Raw genomic sequence first — 20,260 nt, forward strand, 5'->3', positions numbered from 1 at the left:
AATAGTGCATTTGTAAATTTTAAAAATAGTGCATTTGTAAGTTTTGTAAATAGTGTATTTGTGAATGTCGCTTTCTTTTTCGTTTGCTTATGTTTTAAATCTGCTTGTGGGTGAAGATTAATTATACAAGAAGAGAAATAACGAGTATCGCTTTGACTATGCTTTAAAATGTATCTATGAATAATTTTTACACCGCGCCACGATAAATATTTCTTCCATTATCGAAACCACCCTCGTAACTTCGAAGAATAAAATAGCAGATTATCCTTACAAGAATATTTCCCAGGTGCTGCGAGGACTAGCTAGAATATCTTTGGCCACGCGAGAGACCCCTAACAAACCCCCCTACGAGTCTATCGTCTTATTATATATAAAGTGAAGGTATTCCAGTCCCCGCGGCGATAATGGGGCTGAATAGAAGCTGGGAGACAGCGGTACATAGATCTAAGTCATTTAATTCGTGGAGACATCCACAAAAAATTGTATCTCATTAAGATGCACGAGTCAACCTTTTTAACATTTGAAGTGAAGGAAAAAAAAATCTTCGAATATTAAAAAAAAACTATTTAAGACGTAGAATCATTATTATAATGTAATGTCACCGTTGCCAATTTAATTCGATTGTGTTTTAGCTCTTCATTCTTAATAATGCGTTAAATTTTGGCCTTTAATGAAATGATTGTTTAAGCTTGGTCATTTTTTAATTTAGCTTATCATTGTATTTTTTTAAATAACCAGGATAGCCTTGACGTTACACAGTTTGATGGTGATATTTATATAACGGGTACCGTGTGAACTTGTGAAGCCAAAAATTAAGCTTGAATGGGATTTAAGAGAGGTACCTTCCACCGTTTTCGTTGAATTTGAATGTCTTTAAGATACAATGTATAATATTTTCTGTTTCTCTTTGGCGCTCAGCCCCCCTGGGCGACCAGCCCCGGGGCGAAAAGTGAAAACAAAGGGGAAAATTACGTTAATCATACGTCTTCCTAGTCCGAAACCCTCATTATATTTGCGCGCGGGCTAAAAGTTGTTTAACCTACTACTTACTTAACAATCGGCACTTTCGTTAGTTTTCTAATTAAAACGCTCTGCCGACGCCGCCGGATGATACCCGTTTACAAGATGAAGAGGATTTACTACTAGCAGAAGCGTATAAAATCTCTCTTACAACGGAAGTATGCACTATTTATCTTCAAATTTGTACCTTCGCTGTCTCCCACTCTATTTAAAAAAAAAACGTTTGGCAAGAACCAAAAAAGAGTGCTTACAACGGTCAACTGATCAGGTTAAGATCAGGTTAATCTTTTATACTGCTCACACCCAGCAATCTGATTTCAAACTATATGATACAATATCCCAAGTAACCGATCTGAACTGATCTGCTATCATTCATCTCACCAGTTTCAGTTTGGTGAACAGTTATCTGATTTATATTCTTAGTGTATATATAATCTTGTGAAAAGCAAATTAAAATAAGCAGAAATTAACATTTTGAAAGTAATTTAATCGGGAATATATGAAAACATAAGTCTATAATATTGTTCATAAGTTTGGGGAATATTTTAATGAGAGCTATTAACGAAGTGACGTCATCACAAGAAGAAAATCTCCCCCTAGCGAGGCGCTGTCAAAGGCTACGTGTGACGCGTTAGCAAGCGGACGCAAAACGGCGACGAAGCCCGCAATGTAAAACCTTTGCATGTGAAGAATAGGAAGTGTCACACTTATGTAATAATATTATACTCTTATGGTCAAAACGAGGCACAAAATAGTTCTGGGCGAAATATTTATTTAATAGAACAGTTGCAGGGGTAAAATATGATTTATAAATTAGTTAATACCTTTTGTCAATGTAATTTTTATATTTTACATCCAGTGGCGGACTGGCCATAGAGTGACCTGCCCGATGGCAGGTGGGCCCCACGGACCGTTCATGAAGTGGGCCCCTCAAACATGATAGCGTTATAGTTGTTAAAGCTGGGGTCCTTTCCCTTCTTACAGCCCAAAATATTACACCCAGTCCGCCACTGTTTACACCGTCAGGTGTAGTAATACATGCTGTAATTAGAGGCATGATACTGTGTACGCATCCGCTGTTTGGTACGAAATTAGCGCCTATTGAATCGGCGAAGGTATATATATATATTCTAGATGGAATCTGAGAGATATTTAATATACTTTTGCATAATGGGAGCTCTCTCCCTCTGCTAAATTGTTTCAAATGTTTTTCGTGTAGTTAATTGCGGGGTAATTTGCATAAGTGATATTTTCAATTCTTCACGGTATCTTCTTAATTATCTCGCCAACCCTCCAATCCATTTATATTTGACTTAATTTGATTCATATCGGGTTTTCGTGAATAGGGAGCTATTTTAAGTAACATTTTATTTATTGATAGTGTCATTTCTAAGCCTTTTCTTTAAATTTTCAATTCTTTAAATATTTATATAAGTTTAAAAGAAGTAGATTTCATTGGGAAAAAAAAGGTTTAAAAACTCTCTACGAATATCCAAAGTAGGGTTTTAGATACTTCCAATAATAAACTTTACAGATTTCAGTTTAAGTCCTTGTTAATGGTTCAAAGTAGAGTGGATAATATTTAAGAAAATAACCCTAAAAATTTCAGTTAAAACCCTTTTCAAGGTTAAAAGTAGGGTTTTGGGTATTTAAAAAAAACTGCAAACAAATGTAAATTTAAACCCTTGTTCGAGATAGGTTCAAAGTAGAGTTGGGGATATTTCAGGAAAATAAACCCTACAAATTTCAGTTTAAGCGCTTTTCAAGGTTCAAAGTAGGGTTTCGGGTATTTCAGAAAAAACTGCAAACAAATGTAAATTTAAACCCTTGTTCCAGCTAGGTTCAAAGTAGGGTTGGGGATATATTAAAGGAAAATAAAAGGTCCAAAATAGGGATGAGGGGTGGTCCTGGTTATTTCTGTTACGTTTGAGTTTAATTAATTCTAGGCCAATTTGGGTACTCAAATGTTATCGACCAAATTGGGGGTCTCCGCGAACTCCGCGATGATGAAATAACCATTACAGAGAACACTTGTTAATAAATTCACCCGGGGAGTAACTTCATCCGTAAATGAGCGGTGAGGGTCTTCTATTATTTTGCCATTGAAACTCCGCTCCAGTAAACAACAGCTTCGTATCCCATTTAAAAGACTACGCGAAAAAAAAAGTGGGGGACCCCACCGCTGAAAACCAACCATTTAGAAAAACGCGTCGCATGTCGAGGACCAGCTCAAAATCACCCGCGCGTAACCTCGATTCCCCATTGAAAGTGGCTCGCTTCGATAGAAGAAAACCCGATTGGGTAGGGTAAAAGGTGGACGATCGAAACAGGTGGCCCATGAACGGAGTTGGGCACGTGGCTGCGGCTCTTGGAAAAATCGTCAAGAAAAGAAAATAATAGCTTCGCGAATTTGAGAAAAATAAGTTGAACGGCCATAAGACGAAGTCCCCCCATTCGAATGCTTCCACCCTCCCGGATTTGATAAGTTGGCGCACGCCGAACCCCCATTGTGTCTTGGAACTTCTCTCCGACAGGCAGCTGTAAACTCGATATTTTTTCTCCTTTCTACCCTCGTCTTTAGCCGGAATGAGACCCACGTGCCAGATGTTTTTAAATCCCCAGCACTCTCGTCCTGGTACGCGCGAAGGCCTTCTCCGGTACAACAACAATCCTCGGGATGGGACATAAGGGAGCCCTGGTTCCGCGTGGCGAGGTATTGTTCGCCCGTAAATACCCCCGGATGTCGGACCCTCGAGGGGGAGCCCATTTTGGGGTCCATCTGATTCTTGATATTTGGTTGAGACGCGTGCCAGGGTCCTCTGTTTATCCCCGCGGGATTGAAGCCTCACCTTCGTTTTGAGAATATATTACGTATGTTTTGTAAACGCGGTGTTATATTCCGGACGCGAATATTAAATCATGATTGAATGTCTTTCCACTCTTGGATGGTTGTCTCGTCCATAGGCGCGGGTAGATCCGTTTTTTGGAACCTCCCTGTGGCTCGACCGCTCCCTTATTTCTAGAATTTCGCTAGCGTAGTTTTTGGTATTTACGCGTATCAAGTTCGGATTGATTTGAAAGTCTAATCGAGCTTTTCCAGTTCGTTTTCCCACTAGAAGTGTGTGAATGAAAATCGAAACCACTCTCTTCGCATTAGCAACTGTTGCTCGTAAACAAATTATCCGTATCGTAGAGTATCGTGAGATCGACGTCCTCGAGTAAAATTGCGTGACCGATTTCACGTTTCTCAATTGATTCACGGATGAATTTAGTATTTTAACAGATTGTGGGTAATATTTATTCATCTTTATGTATAAGCCAACTGCCCCTTTTATTTCGCTTCTCCCTGAACACTGGGTCTTTTTAAAGTGCGGTCTACTTAAAATAACTAATCGAAATTTTATCAAGCTCGATTTCGTTAATTTTTGGCCTAAATACACTTTTATTTATAAATACACTTTGTTTAATTTTTCGTTTTTTTTTCGAATTTATCTCGCTTCTCTTGAAAACGCTTGTGGTTTAAGTTTTAAAAATCTTCTATAGACTAAGTATTCTACTATTCTACACTTCTACTATAGACTAAGTATTCTACTATAGACTAAGTATTCTAGTATTCTAGTGTTCTACACTTCAACTACAGACTAAGTATTCTACACTTCTACTACAGACTAAGTATTCTACACTTCTATTATAGACTAAGTATTCTAGTATTCTACACTTGTACTGGAAAGATATTCCATAGTGCCCTATTGTGAAAGTTCTAAGGACGTTTTGATGTATTTTCACCTACAATAATTCCTAACATCTCATATAACTGCTGCGATAAAGTTACTTTATGAAATGGGTTCTTATTGCGCCTTGTAAATATATCGCGAAAAGGTTGACTAAGCAATTTATCAAATTCACTAAACGCAATAAAATTTCCGAAAATTGAACTATGCACGTATCAAATTCTTCCGTAACCTCTAACGTAGCCATAATAAAACTTTATTGGAATTCAAAGCAATTCGTCTTCAAATATAAACATAAGCCAGAAATTGCCTCCCGCCGTAGACTAAACTAAAAGTTCGCTCAAACTCCAGATTGTGTTTACAACAACCCTCAACCATCAGGAGGGAAAGGACGTCAGAAGAGGGTAAAATTTAGCGAAAGAAAAGTGCAAGGGGGAGTTTTTACAGTAAAAAGAGTATTATATTTCAACATCGGGGTCCAAGGTGTCCGAATACGCGAATAGGATAGAACGGAATACCCAAAATGGAACACGCTGGAAAACTACACTTCAAGCGGAGTAAGGTTTATTTTAAATTTCTCAGCTACCGAGTAAAAAAAGCGCGGTAGCTATAATGGAGAAAGAACGCATTCCACGGGTCCTTCGTAATAACACGTTTGAGCGAATGGCAGACCCGAAAGTGCGACCCTAACTAAGGTCAATTGAAAAGACCAGCGTCTGGGTAAGATCGCAGTGTTAGGTCGTACGTAGCAGAACCGCTCGGACCTTTAGAGGCGCACCCCTCCCGTTCGAGAACCATCGGGGGCTTTTGGGGGGTTTAACTGCGGTATTGGTACACCGTATTACCACCCCTCATCCCTGGCAAACTTCGTACCCAGTCGGGAATCCCCCTACCAGTCTGAGCGAGTACCTAAGTCAGTGGTAAAACGGTAGGTGCAGTCTGTTTTAGTCGGACTATCACGGTGCTAGTCGTTAATGAATGTTTTTGACGGTGGCAAAAAAATACTGCGGGTATCTAACGAAGGGGACGATGGGGGAAAAGAGAGAGAATTCGGCAGCTGGTGTCGGTCGCGAGTTACCCCGGGGCCAGTCATTCTTTATAAAATGAGACTCGAAGGTTTCTCCGCTACCCCGAATTTTAGCCTCCTCAGTCTCTCTTTAAACGTTCGCCCGTGAAGTTTATATAATTTCGCGTTTTGGGGCTCCCTTCATCCAATCTCTCGCAATCGCGGCAGAAGCTTCGTCTCTGTGATTTGTATATTACCGTGTGCTAAAAACCGTTGTAATACGAAATCTTTCGGCTTGAAAGTTTCACGCGCTAACGCCCGGGATAATGCGGTAGATTCTTCTGGGTTTAATTTATTTAAATTTATAGTCCATAGAACGATGTCGCTAATAGGAAAAGTGTGGTTTTGCGTCGTCCTTTTCGTGTCTTTGAGCTCGACGACGAACTCTACCGAATTCACGACAGACTCTACCGGGATTACGGACTCGTCTACGGACGTGTCGCGCTTACTGGCTAATCTCCAAGCTCAAATTAAGTCTTTACAAGACGAGCGTCATCGAGATCAGTCAATAATTAGACGATTGAGGACTATGGGACCTCACCATCACCATTCTCACCATCGAATCGAAGAAACTAAAGCGAAAGGAGACGTAGTTTCTCGTAATGACGATACGATGAAGATTTTGGAATTGGAGAGGGAAAGTTTGAATCATTTGCAAAAACAGATTTCCGAGTTGAAGGATCACTTAATCGAGATCGTTGGTAATAAGGAGAGGGACTCGAAGGCGTGGTCGACTATCGGGGAACTGCGCGACGAACAGGAGTCGCTCAGGTCCGAAATGAACAAGTTGAGGAAAGAAATCGAAAAACGACCCTCCGCTCTGGGAGAGGACGACTCGAACGCCCTGAAACATTTGAAGACCACCCAAGTGACCACGAGATGGTTGAGGAAGACAGTCGAGGAACTCAAGAGCGAAATGAACGAATTGGCGCAGTCCGTCAACGTCTCCGCCGCTTTCCGACAAAGCCAAATGGTCGAAACTAACTTGACCTTCGTTCATACTGACCTGAGGTCGGTTAGGAGCGAAGTGGAGGAATTACGAGCCAGCGAGACCAAACACGAAGCCCAATTGGAACAATTACGTCTCGAATCGAAAGAAATGGGATCCATCGTTCGTCTGCTGTCCAAGAAGCACGAGGACATCGCGAATGAGGTATGTACTTTCATATTTATAAAGTTTCCGTGTCAAAAACGTTTTTGCGTCCGTTTTTCAACGACTACATTACGGTATCTTTGTACTCGATTGTAAATTTGAAACTTGAAATAACCTTCACGTATTTTATATTTGCCTTATCTCATCGGATATTTTTCCCTCCGTGACAAAGATAAGTCAGACAGATTTGTAAATATTTAACGAAACCCCCGTTTGACCTCGGCCTCTTATTAGTCTCACGTAACGGTAGTACCGCGGAGGAGAGAGAAAAAAAGATTCGGGAAAACAGTCGGCTGTGCCGCGGCAGTATTAAGACGCGATCAGCCTTGAAACATTACAGATTTTAAATTACAAAAGTGAAAAAAATCTAAGCAACCATTAGCCCACTTCTGTCTTATTTCTGTCTCCCCTCCGTAAGTCTATAGGCGCTAAAAACACGTCTGCTTTCGCGGGGAAAAAAACGAAATTACAGGTTTCAGTACTCTTAAACTTTCTTTTAAAAAAAGTAATCCCAAATTAAGTTATTTGTAAAAATTTAATCAATCATTACGAAAGAAGTTATACAAAATATATAAAATAAATTTATTTTATCCGGACTCAATTTGCATATTAAAATAATTATATATCAGAGATAACGTAACTGGAAGGTTGTCTCTTCTTCGCGGAGTTATTTTAAATCAGGCCCGTATATGGGGGGCGCCAGGGGATGCTCAGCACCACCAAATGAATACTTGAGCATCCCCAACCCCAACCCGACCGACCCAAAAAAAATCGATTGCTCAACTACCAACTAATATCATATAACATCGGTTACCTGTATTTTTAATAAAATATTCTGTTTTCTACGAAGTCGAAATTCATAATTTTAAAAATACCAAAATAAAGCCAATTTCGGTATATTTACTAATTTCATGGGTGGGAGTTAAAAATTACGATTTTTAGTATCAAGGCATTGGAACCCCCCAAAAACATTTGAGCGCCCCCGAGTTTTGGTGGCTGGTTACGGGCCTGTTTTAAATGAATGGTCCCCTCTTTCCCAAAGGCCAATCACGAGCCTGCTATCCTCGGAAGATGTTACGGGGAAAGGTTTATTATGTAGAAGTGTCAATCCGAACGTTGTGAAGAGAAATTAGGGGTTCAGGGTCACCTTGTTTTCAATTAACACGGAAGCTACGAAAACATGGAATCATCTATCTTCTAGATAACTTTTCTATCGGCGAAGGGGGATTTTTTGCCTTAGTACTAATGTCGGCAAAGATGAGTAGATTGCGGACCACAAATTCAAACGTGTTTCATTGATGAGCCGTTCACCAAGGGGCGTCCCATCTATAGATGTTTCACTATTAACCCCACAGTTAAATTAAAGGCTGGGAGTAGGTAAAGTTTGTGACTCTGCGGGCATTTTAGAAAGTCTGTCAGGTCTTACTAAAGTTTCATTATATATATATATATCCGTTTGCAGACGCGTTTCCCCCCAGATTTTATAGGTTGTGTATTCGCGGCCAGTTGCGAAACTCTGAATGAAATCCCTTGGAGGATTCCCGGTGGTAACGAAGGGGCCCCTATCACGGAGGATTATGGAAAAAATCATCCATGAGTCATGTCTCCTCTTCGCAGCTGCGTTAGGACTGGGGTCGTCCTCTGCCCCGCATGCGGGGGTTGTTGGGATGTTGAACCCTGATATTCCCTCGTTCTTCTTTTGGAAGGGCAACTATTGGTCCCCTCCTAAATTGTATCAATGGGCAGGGGTCTGAAGGTATAGGAAAATGGTATTTGATATTTCATTGTATGGCTGTCTGGTTCCGACACTTTCCCCGCTCTGAGCCATTGTGAAACGGCCTTATCTGGAGAAGGAAACGGGGGAAGGGTTTTACGCGTAGTTTCAAGAGGGGCTGAATGGGGTCTAGAGCATTTCGTGGTTATGAAACGCCAGTATATATACTATCGCTGATCGCCCACCTAATCGATGTATAGGCCTGTAGCTTTGATGACAGATTTAGCATTACCAACGGCTTTACTCAGTTACATATTCCTCTAATCCTTGTACACAGATTTATTAAGTGGTAAGCCTAGTAGCGTAAGCAGAATTTTAGTTCGGAGGGGGGGGGGGGGGCACAATTGAAAACACTTAACCGAAAAATAATTGTACATAAAACCATACATTTCGGGGGCACATGCACCCTGTGTTCCCAGTGGTTACGCCACTTGGTTAGCCCCCTTGACCCTCACTGAACGTTTCTATTCGGACATTATGGAAAACGTTTTTGATTACTATTTTAAAATCGTAAAATAGCCTTGGTTCTAATTTAGTTCTCGTTTTTTAGGTTCGTTCAATCCAAAACGATTACAGCGAGCAGATACAGGGACAGCGTTATCATTCGAACATAAACGTAAGTTATCCGTCGCTACGTGAAAATATTTCGAAGAAATTAATGTCAGGTGGAAGTTTTTAACAAATAATCCGTTGTTCAACAGAATCTACATTCCAAACCCTTAACGTCGGACTTCAGTAATGACAACCAAGATGGATCGGGAGACGATGCCGTAGAAGACGGAACAGTCGATGCGACCGGTAAGAGATCTTTGAATTACCACTCGTTATCGCGGTGAAAATCGGTACGGTGGTTAATAAACCCTTCCTTTTCATTAGAAGACGTTGAAGAAGATATCCATCGTACCCGTCATCGACGTCAATTGAAACTGGAGCTGTTAGAGTTGCGTCGTGGACTAATCTCCTGCCAAGGACGCCAAAAGATTATGGAAAAGGAACTGAAGAGAACGTTACACGCTTTCAAATCAATCAATCACACCGTGTGTTCGATGCGCGACGACTTGAACAGGGTTCAAAACCTTTCCACCGATGACTTGAGAACCAGGAATGACTTGGCCGAGTACGTCGATGATATGCGAGAACGCTTGATGTCGGCCGAGATCAAAATTGAAACCAATTCCAAGTTCTTAGCCAACGTTAATGAAACTGCCTCCACCATCAAAATGCTCCACGATTCTTCCGTTAAACTTTTCCGGGCCGTCGAAACCGTCGAGGAAGAATACGGCAAGACCATCGGCGACATGCGCAAGGAAGTATCCAAGTGCGACTTTAACTTGGCCCAGATTCAGTCCTCGAACAAAGTCTTGAGAGAAGATTTGACTACTCAGGAAGAGAAGCAAAGGATCTTGTCTCGTCAAGTGGACGTTATCCGGGGAGAAGTAGAACGGGACCATTACCGACTCCTGGCCGTTCAGAACGAAGCGCTAAACCGTTCGTTGGTAGACTGCAAGGAACGGAATGAGAACGCCCTCAACGCGCTAAAACTATCCACTTTGGAATATTCGGTGACGCAGATTCAGAGTAAATTTTTGGATCATCAGAACAAACTGAAAGAAATGAACGCTGCTTTGGAGGGGAAAGTGGCCGTAGCAGAAGGGGGGAAATTCGTCAGTGCTCAGAGACAAATCAACGAAACCATTCTCATTCTGAACCGAAGAATTTTGGAGCTTCAAAACGACAGTCAACTCCTTAATAAATATTTGAACATGATGGCCAGAAAACTACCAAAAGGTAATTTGTCTTTGCTGTAGATACAATTAATCTAATTGAACAATGACTAATAAATCCTTTAACTTATTGATACAGATTGTTCCATGGAAGGCTTAGCGGAATCGCCAATGAAATATTCTAACGGAGTATACTTAATTCATCCCATTCCTAACGGAACGCCGGCGTTCGTGGAGGTAGCTTGCGACATGTCAAGCCACAGTCCAACGGACAGCTGGACGTACATTCAGAGACGATTTGACGGTTCAGAAGATTTCTACCGAACCTGGGACGAGTACCGCGTCGGTTTCGGCCACGCTTCGGGCGAGTACTGGTTAGGGAACGAACTTCTGCATACTATTACCACTAAACGTAACTACACGTTACGGATTGATATGTGGGACACTTTGGGCCATCATAAATACGCGGAATACGCCCATTTCCAAGTGGGATCCGAGGAGGACAATTACCGCTTAAGTATCGGTGGATATAGTGGAAACGCGAGCAACGCGATGGAGTTCCATAACCAAATGGGCTTCAGCACCAGAGACAGGGACAATGACGCCAGCAGTACCCACTGCGCAGTTTACTATTCCAGTGGCTGGTGGTATAATCATTGCCAGTACGTCAACATTAACGGCAAATATAACATAGGTCTAACATGGTACGACATTGACTCTCACGAATGGGTACAGTTGACAAAAGTCGAAATGAAAATTAGGCCCGGCAAAAGAAATTAGGTTTTTCTATCGAAATTCTAGGCAATTACTTTTTAATTTAAGTTCCTATTTTAATTTTTTTCCCCCAAAAACTATTCGTTTTCACGCGCCCAATAGAAATTAAGGGACATCTTTAAACACGTGACTACTCTGCCCACGATTTTTATGTGATTATAACATCGATATGTCCTAATTTCTGTTACGTCCTTCAAGAAAATCGACTCTCAAAAATATAATAACAGAAAACGGTAGTGCCAAATACAGAACTTAACTGTCTGTGGGAATACTCTTCCCTAAAACGCGTTTTGGAACGAGCATAGTTTTGGATAAAGAAACATTTAACGCGAATAAGATTTGTTGCAAAGATTTTAAAATTTATTTATTTGTGAATAATCGATTAGTATTTTAAGAATGTCATGTAGTAGGTGAAAAAATACTTTATTTTTTAAAGCGATTTTATAAGACTGTGTATTATATATATTTTTCCGATAAAGTATGTTTTTATTGATCTGTTGCGGTTAATTAAATTCTACACCGTAATTTTTTGTAACACCATAGAAAAATTTTGTTTAAGAAAATATAGAGAGTTCCTACCTCAATTGGCGCGCTGTCGAAAAATATAGCCAGAAACCAATTCAAGGTGATAGTGCATATCTCAATGTCAAATGATTCTAGGTGCTGGTAGACAGACGGTATTTTTTCTTTCATCAGATCTTTAAGGACCTCCTGGTCCACTTGCGCTCCTATTAAATTGCAGTCGTAGTATCCAGACGGAAAGTAACGCTCCACAATGGCGACCAGACACCTTCGAACGACCAAATTTACTATCTTAAGTTCAAATGGGTTATATTAAGGGGAAATATTACCAGAAAGCATTTTCAGCGTCCATGAATAACAGACATATGGCCACCAAGAAATTCATCCCTTGACAGTATCCCAGGTCGGGGTTATGAATGCAGAACGATTGAAGTATTTCTTGCATCTTACGAACCTGCTCTAACAAAGGCTATTTAGTTTTAGTAAATAACATTTTGTTAATAGGTGCTTCAATAAAAGATCGACTCGACTCTTTTTGACTGGTAAAAATGGATCGCTGAATGAAATATAAATCGGTTACCAGATTCCTCAACTCAAACCCTGTCAACTAGACTCGACATTTACTTATTAAAATACTTGTTAAGCGTAGTATCAGAAATACATGAACCGAAATTAGCAACGACCTCCTTTTTATTGGGGAGAAATTTCTCCGTGCGACAGGGGAGGGTTAAATAGCGAGGCCTTGTTAATTTTCCGCCTCCCGCGACTACAGGGAAAATTTCGAATGCACCACGGGTAACTAGACCGCCATCTAGTGAGGCTAAGAGAAATGACTTCATCGAAGAAAATCGTACCCAATAAAGTATGTTATCCCTTGCGAGGGGCTGACCACTATCCGTAATCGGTATACAAGCCTGTAGCTTTGACTGTACTAAAGTGAATACGTAATCGATTACAGACTTTGCACTACCAAAGGCTGTACTCACTGTAATCGGTGTACAGAATTTGAGGAAGTGGTTGGCTCATCGATCCCTTGCTAGTGGAAACTTAGCCTAAGGCCTGAAACAAAGTTTTCGCATCGAAGCTCTCCCCATCGCAGGTTTTTGCCTTTTGGAAAACCAGCCCTTACAAGTACCATATAATGATTAGCTTGCACGTCCAGGCTCTGTGTTTTAATACTTCCTAGCGAATCACCGAATAGATTTTATTGAAGCGTCTATTGAAATCAGTTTTACCCCGTCGCCATTTGTATGACTGAATCTAACGTTATTGGGTAACGTTCTCAGCAGGTCCAAGGAAATTTGTCTTTTGCTTTGGGCCACAATCTATAAAATTGTTGTTGAAAAGTTGATGTTTTTTTAAATGTAATTTAAGCAACGGTACTTTTGAGTCTGGTGCCAGGGAACAAAGGTTATTGTAGTAATGCGAACCCGCTTTATCCATCATATTCTTAACGCGGTATCGGTACAAGTAACACCAAACTCTACTTCGCAACTGATTGGGAATACCTCCTCTGACCAATTCTTTGAGTTCCTTCTGAAATATATGCTAGGTTTAAATACCACAAGTACGTAATTAACAACCTAGTACCAGTGGGCGGGAGCATTTTTACCTCTGGTTTAAGCACGACACCGTGCCTTTTGAGATATTCCTTCCACCTCAGTTGGTGTAATTGATAGTTTCGAATCTTGCTGATGTAGTGGTTGTATAGTTGACGGCATATGTAATGTAATATTACTTGTTCCTCGGTGTAACAGTGTTGAAAGCCCATAGAGTCAACATGACATAGACAAGTACTCGCGTTGTCGTAAACAGGTAGAATCTGGTTCATGGTTCTGGCCTCGTTTAGTAATTGGATTACGCGACGTTTGTGCTACGAATTGCAAACGATTAAATAAGCGACAGTCTCTTTAATCAGTCCGAAATAATAGGCTTACTTGGGATCCTCCGTATAGGTAAACTTCCATTTGTTCGGGGCCTTCTTGTCCCGTTGGTCTCATGGCCGATTGCATTAAGAACACGTAGTCGCGTTTAAGCTGCTCCAACGAAGCTTCCATTTCCTTAGCCTGGCTGTAATTGTACCTTTAATACGTGTCAGTGGAGTTCATTTCTGGGATAAAAAGAAACTTACAATTGCTGTGTCTGATACTTGTAGTCTTGTTCTTGTATTTGACGCGATAGCATAATAACTTCTTCGTTCAGAAAACGGTTTTGACCTTCCAAGATTCCCGGGATGCATTTAGCCGAATTGTTTTCTAGTCTTATTATCGGAGAAGATTGTAAGTTTCCTTAAATACATTGGGTATTTGCAAGTACTTACGACTTCTCTCTATCAATTTCTTGAATCTTTTCTTTGAGGTATTCTAAATCTCGCTCCTGACTCAGTACTTTATTCTTATAAATTGTGGACCTGTTAACCGCTTTGGCCAGCTCGCATTTTACCTCCCTACAGCAGACGGATAAGTAAATTTCTGGTCTTATAACCACCCATAATACATTAACGAAAAAGCTCACATCAGTTCCATTTCGAGTTGCTTTATTCGTCTAACATTCTGACAGTCTTGGATTCTGGTACCTTTGCACAACTTGGGTTCGTCGCTGAAAGGCGTTTAAGAAACCAGGTTTACTTCTAACCATTACTTCGAAATGAGAAATACCACTGCCATTACGTTAGAGTAGCCTGGTTCTCCATTTGCTCCCTGTGTTTCTTGGCGTAATTCAGGTGCCTTAAGACCACGAATTTTTCTTCGTTGTCTTCGGACGAGGTCATAGGCGAGGTGACGCAACTGGTATAGTTCTCTTCCAAATTCTCCGAATCTTCGGATTCTTTGCAGACAGCTTTACGAGGCTCTTGGCACTCTATTTTGAGCGGGCAGGTTGTTTGTGACTCAGTTTCGTTATTGTTGTTGGAATCTGGTTCGGGAGACGAAGTGTCCTGATCCTTTATGTGAGAATCCATGACTGCGACTGTCTCCGACGGCGTTGAGCTTACTTCTGTTCGAAGTTTGAACCATTTTCGAAAACACTTACATACGGAACTCGTTAACAAACCGATCTTACTTCTCAACGATAATTTCTCCGTCGAATTTTGTTGTGACACGTACATGGACGGAGTTCTGGTCGAGGGCTCTGTGGCGATTTGCCTCGGTTCCAGGCTCTCTCTCCCCATTGAGAGTTGAATTTTCGACTGTTAGTTTAACTATTATTAGTGTTTGCGATTAGAGAACCGAGTGTCTACGTTAAACCAGGAACCCAAATAACGAACCTTGTCACAAACTGGCGCGAATTGAAATGCAACCGCGATACTAAATTTTCCTTCAGTCTGGTATCAAACACGGTGATTCAAACGTTACTGTATAAACGCTAACCTGACAGTTGTTTCGGAAGGAAACCCGCGGTATAGTTTTCGAATCTAAAAGGTACTTTATACGCAACGAGTGTCGGGTAAGTCATCGCGTCGGTTCAAACGTATGCTTTTCTATGTCGAGGTCTGTGAATGAGTCCTACATTCCTTTTTGGTAAACACGCGTGTTTTGCGAAGCCTTCGACACTAACGCCACGACTGCACAGAAAAAAAGGCGTCTAGGTACTAACACTTTCTTAAACACGAAAATGCAACAGAATATTTATCATGTTTAAAAACTATCATGTTTAGGCGATAGTGGTGTTCAGCTTTGAAACATCATGCGTTTAGAAATTAAACGTGTTATTTGCTTCTCATATTTATCGTTAAAACGTGTTTAGATAGAATACGTTTAAAGATTAAACATATTAAATGCTTTTGGCGCTTACAATGAAAACACGTCTAAAGATTTTTAAGATTAGTTTCTAAACATGTTCAAAGGTTCGGGTGTTGTGGTTTAAAAAATGTGTTAATTTGCCGTATACGCCACTCTTTGAATAGCCGTATATTTGAGTGGTTTAATTACGATCTAAAATAACATTTATATTAATTGGCTACGAATTAATGAAACCAAGAATGTATTTATTTATATTTAGGAAGAATGATTATGTTGCGACAATCGCCGGGCACGTTGAACGCCTTTCCCCCGTCTCGCGCGGGGGGGAAAGACAAAACGTCACCGGCGTTTGATTACCATCGCGTTAGGTGACGTAAATTTTAAGCAGCTAATGAAATACCGGGACTATTCGTTTTATTTTAAGTGGAGGAGCGTACTGGGGGGACCAACGGGCGGATTGAGACATAGACATTCTCCCTAGGTATAAATAAATACATTCTTTATGAAATCTACTGCCTATACTGTCGATTTCATTTCTTTAAATGCCTGATTATATTTTAGTGATATTAATTTAAATTATATTTGTGTTAATACGACCTTAAATCACATCAAAAGTAGTGTTATTTTATTAATTTTTAGTAGTTCATGTTCAATTATTGATTTATATACATTAGTGTTATTTAATTAGTCTTAATAACCAATAACTTAAAATTATAAGATGATATAGAAACCCGGTCCATATTGTAGTTAACACTATTTATATAACGGTGATTAACGAATATTATTTTATTTAAAAAAATAGAAAACGAAATTAAATGAAATATATAGACAACGCGAAACATATATTAAACTCGTAACGCAATATACACTTATTAAACATCAGTATTTAGCATTATGTTTAAAAACCACGAAGTTTAATTTCTAAACATGACCTCTTACCAGTTGTTCCGGCTTGGAACACTACCGGAGAGATCTTGGAAGGTTGTTTGGGAAACTCGTTTTATTTAAACAGATGTGTTTAAGGAAACAACACCAACTCTTACCCATGTTTAGCTTTCAAACATGTTTAGATGATAAAAACATAAACACCTTTTTTTCTGTGTGTATGTGATTTAATATCGGCATAATACGCTCGTGACAATGGATTCCCGGTTCAATGTAGGACTCTGACATTGAAAGGAATTTAGTTTACCCTTAAAAAGGACAAGTTTCTGGAGTTGTGATCCGAAAGGTATTTCTCCCTTAATTCCTGCACCGATTCTTGTCGAAGAAACCGGTTGGGACAGTCGTTTCGTTTTGACTAAGGTGGCAGAAAATGTAACAGATTCCACCCACATAAATTATAGCTCTACCAGGAAATTATATATGTAAGCACTTGGTATGTCTAAGGCTCCATTGCCACCGAGCTGCGAATGACCCTGGATAATGAGGAGGGGCTTAAACTACGATGAATGTAACTTAACGCGTATTTTCGTATTCATTCATTGGCTGGCTGCCGTCGCCAGTGGAGTATCATATACCTTCTAGGAACTAAATTTCTTTGACACTTTATAATGTTTATCACTAGTCTAATTCCGATGATAGTCGCGAATTTAGACGGTAAAAAATAAGGTATTGTAAACTCTTATTTGAGACAAGGCTTAGTATCAAATCAACGCAGATTTTAACGTAACACGGCGCAGGCTAAAATGTCTGCTGTAAAATATTACTATTTATTTTCAAGGAGACCACTTAAAAATTGACCAATGAATGCCAACTGAGGACGCTACCTAACGTAGAGTGAATAAAACATTTTTTCGCCAATATAGGGATGACCTTATAAGTGTGGTTTACGATTTGGGGAAGCTGAAACGTCCCTGTGTTAATTAGTTCAAGGGACCACCCTAAACGTCCTTAGACATTCCAATAATTATATTTATATAATAATATATAATATCATATAATTTCCTGCTTTTAACCCGCTTACTTGTAAAGTATATATCCATTTCAACATGCTGTTGTGATCGTCAGAAATGAATGTGTATTCCTTGCCGTCAGTACTGAGGAAAACAATACGCGTTTTTTAAGAACTACTGATGGAAGATTAGATGAAAGCAACCCACTGCAGGACGAAGCTGTTATCTTCTTCCAGTACTAAAGATATAGCAACGTTCCTCAATGGTATTATCCCCGATGGTGGGTCACTACTGGTCTTGGAAGGATAGTACAGGAGCTGCTGATTTTGCTCGTCGTAAATGTACCATTGTCTTTTCCTGGCTTTCAATCGGCCGAACGCTTTGTCAAGATAATACACATATACGTAGTTATAATCGCGTCCAAAGTAAACAGGCTTATCTTATCTTTCAATTAAATCGACTTCATCCATATTAACCCGTCGTTATTAAACAATATATTTCAACCTTTCCAAGTGGGTTCCCCATTACCCGGGGACATCACTCCAAAATGGAAGAGCCACCCAGGGTCATTTAGAATGGATATTGCGCAACTCTCAGTATGGACCCATATGCTCCCTGTCATTGTTCAAGAACTTTGTATTTAACATTTTATCATAAGTAAATATTCAATAGGTTATAATTGAGGATAATGGTACTACTAGGATCCGTGGTCATTCACTAACGACCCTGCCTACCCCAAATTAAAGCGCCTATTTAAACGCGATTCTAATGTCCAGATTATAGTGACAATGATAGGTTAGCTTATAGCGAAATTGACTTACTTCCGCTGGGTCTAAGAACGAGATATCCTTCTAGTTGACCTTCGGCCTTAGCCATGGCACGTTCACTAGTAGCGGCAGTCGCGCATCTACTAGAACTTTCTCCTTTCTAACTCTTTCCCGACGGTCCTGGCAACCGGGTTCTCTTCGATAGCGAACCTCCACATGGTGAACTGAAAAAATACAGCGATTGCGATTAACAGCAACCGGGGCCGGTGATAAGATTAGATGGACACGATCGATACGTCAAAATTTCTCTTCTGAGATCACGGCGGAGTTGACGCGTCGGGCTTCTGTTTAGTTTCGTCTAGCGAAGCGGGATGTCTCACACCCGCGACAGGTACGGAATAGACTGCTGTAATACCGTACAATATCGCCGGGGAAGAATATAAATTATCTCTCTTTTATTGCACAGTCCTTATCGCCGCTGTTTTATTATGAATAGGCAAATGCAGCTTTTAAGGGGGAACACCGCTACTTCGGGCAGGCTTGGTGTTCTCATTTCGCACTCGGAGACTGCCTTCAAACGTTTCGGGTCGTAAAACGAAACGCGCTATATTGGGGCAATAAGATAAGTTTAATTGATGGACAGTGATGACGGGATCCGGCGCCAGCCCAGTAGATCCAGTTTTTTATCTTGTCTATTTGTATAATTTTCTACAAAAAAACCTTTCTTACATACACTGTCGATGGAACGATTTCAAAATTTGTTTTTCATACGGATATTATCAAAATTTTAATACTTTTTAAAAGAAATTATAACCTCTACAATTTAGGTCGTTCCCCGAAAGGTTCCAATATTGGCCGTTACCTTATTTAGCTTTTGACATTCTTGACGCTACTTAGTGGTTTGTTGCTGAGGTAATCCCTAAAGAACGCGTTAGTGGTTACATTTCCTTTAAAGTATATCGCTATAACCATCAACCTTCACGAATTTCTAGTTAATTTACTTTGGTTTAAAGAAACGCGCGCGTTTTTTAGATAACGTACGTTATTACGTGGACAGTATTACATTTTCCTCAAAGCGCGCAACGATACATTTGTATAGATCATGCATGGGATTCTATATTATCTTCCCGGCTTTTAGAAAGGCTCGATTTTCTGCCTTTAATGATGATTTTTTCTATCTTCCCATTGTAATCGCGACAAATAAAAAAAGTTTGAAAATTCAACTCCCTCGGCTTCCAACGAGACGTTCGCAGCTGACAAGTAGCTGTAGAAGTTTTTAGATTTGAACTTGTACACGGAGCACGTGATATACCTCGCAAGCCTCTAAAACTAAACATTCAGGAAGGCGTGTTAACCAAACTCTTTCTCTATTTATCTCTCTGCCCCTTGCGGAAAACAGGTGTTCAAATCTAGGCGCATAGCGATTCGAAAACTGGGTCTCGACGGCGGCTTGACAAGTCCAAATAATTAGCCCACGGAATTAAGCTTTAAAGGACTTCGCAAGAGACTTATATGCGCAATGTGTCAATTTTATCAAATTGCCTGTTTAAGGAGTCTTTAGAAATTGCGCTGCTCAATGCTGGTTGTAAACTTGTTGTCAACCTTAATTCGTGCATTTTACTGTGATACTGTGTCTGATTTTTTTTAAACCAGCGTATGGTATCAACCAAAGGATTTCATATGATCAAATTGAACTATACACTGTCCCATGTTGTTATAAGGCAGGTTAAACCCTTCCTCGAAACACGTTTCGGGGGAACATTTAGGAGTGTTTTGTAGTAAATAAAATTGCTTATAATTGCACCGGCTTAACCTGTAGATCTATTATTTGACCATATTTTAACAAATTTATTAACAGAAGTATTGTACTATATCTTTCGAGATATGTAACTATCTTTTACCTAAAAATTTACTTTCGCGAAACATTTCAATGGGCGCGTATTTCCTACCATGTATGTAAAATGTCCAAAATTTTACTTGGATCCCTGGCATATTTATTTATTTGTTAGTCATATATTAGTCGTTGACACCTTTAAAAATTAGTTAAACATGCATTTTACCCCCCCGCACAATTTTTCTGTTCTGAATCGAATT

The 20,260-nt window shown here is 40.0% G+C and overlaps 2 protein-coding genes across 8 annotated transcripts in view; one reads left to right on the forward strand and one right to left on the reverse strand.

Moving 5' to 3' along the window:
* The window catches only part of LOC149927377 (uncharacterized), a 37,232-nt gene extending 18,698 nt beyond the window's left edge, over positions 1–18,534 (reverse strand). For 2 of the 6 annotated variants that reach the window (XM_090158618.1, XM_090158614.1), the window contains exons 1-15: positions 18,221–18,502; positions 17,607–17,778; positions 17,471–17,543; positions 16,697–16,804; positions 14,825–14,951; positions 14,434–14,758; positions 14,279–14,362; positions 14,085–14,210; positions 13,896–14,024; positions 13,702–13,846; positions 13,377–13,637; positions 13,148–13,300; positions 13,000–13,089; positions 12,094–12,218; positions 11,822–12,032 (exon numbers count right to left, since the gene is read on the reverse strand). In XM_090158618.1, coding sequence (XP_090014744.1) covers positions 11,822–12,032; positions 12,094–12,218; positions 13,000–13,089; positions 13,148–13,300; positions 13,377–13,637; positions 13,702–13,846; positions 13,896–14,024; positions 14,085–14,210; positions 14,279–14,362; positions 14,434–14,758; positions 14,825–14,951; positions 16,697–16,804; positions 17,471–17,543; positions 17,607–17,778; positions 18,221–18,275 — 2,184 coding nt within the window. In that variant the 5' untranslated portion in view covers positions 18,276–18,502. Of the gene's footprint in view, positions 1–11,821; positions 12,033–12,093; positions 12,219–12,999; positions 13,090–13,147; positions 13,301–13,376; positions 13,638–13,701; positions 13,847–13,895; positions 14,025–14,084; positions 14,211–14,278; positions 14,363–14,433; positions 14,759–14,824; positions 14,952–16,696; positions 16,805–17,470; positions 17,544–17,606; positions 17,779–18,220 lie in introns of all 6 variants that reach the window. The other 4 variants (XM_090158615.1, XM_090158616.1, XM_090158619.1 and 1 more) reach the window with 4 other exon arrangements.
* On the forward strand, positions 924–11,622 carry LOC149927378 (uncharacterized). 2 transcript variants are annotated; one of them, XM_090158100.1, is made up of 6 exons: positions 924–1,178; positions 6,126–6,970; positions 9,295–9,360; positions 9,446–9,542; positions 9,621–10,532; positions 10,608–11,622. In XM_090158100.1, exons 2-6 carry the CDS (start codon positions 6,137–6,139, stop codon positions 11,246–11,248), a joined length of 2,550 nt encoding a protein of 849 aa, XP_090014226.1. In that variant the 5' UTR covers positions 924–1,178; positions 6,126–6,136; the 3' UTR covers positions 11,249–11,622. The 2 variants fall into 2 exon arrangements, with proteins under 2 accessions (XP_090014226.1, XP_090014227.1); XM_090158101.1 differs by lacking the exon at positions 924–1,178 and having other exon boundaries at positions 5,928–6,970.
* Positions 18,535–20,260: the final 1,726 nt, after the last annotated feature.

This window comes from Leiobunum rupestre, chromosome 9, assembly GCF_980474605.1.
Source record: "Leiobunum rupestre chromosome 9, qqLeiRupe1.1.hap1, whole genome shotgun sequence".
In the NCBI taxonomy this organism is placed as follows: Eukaryota; Metazoa; Arthropoda; class Arachnida; order Opiliones; family Sclerosomatidae; genus Leiobunum; species Leiobunum rupestre.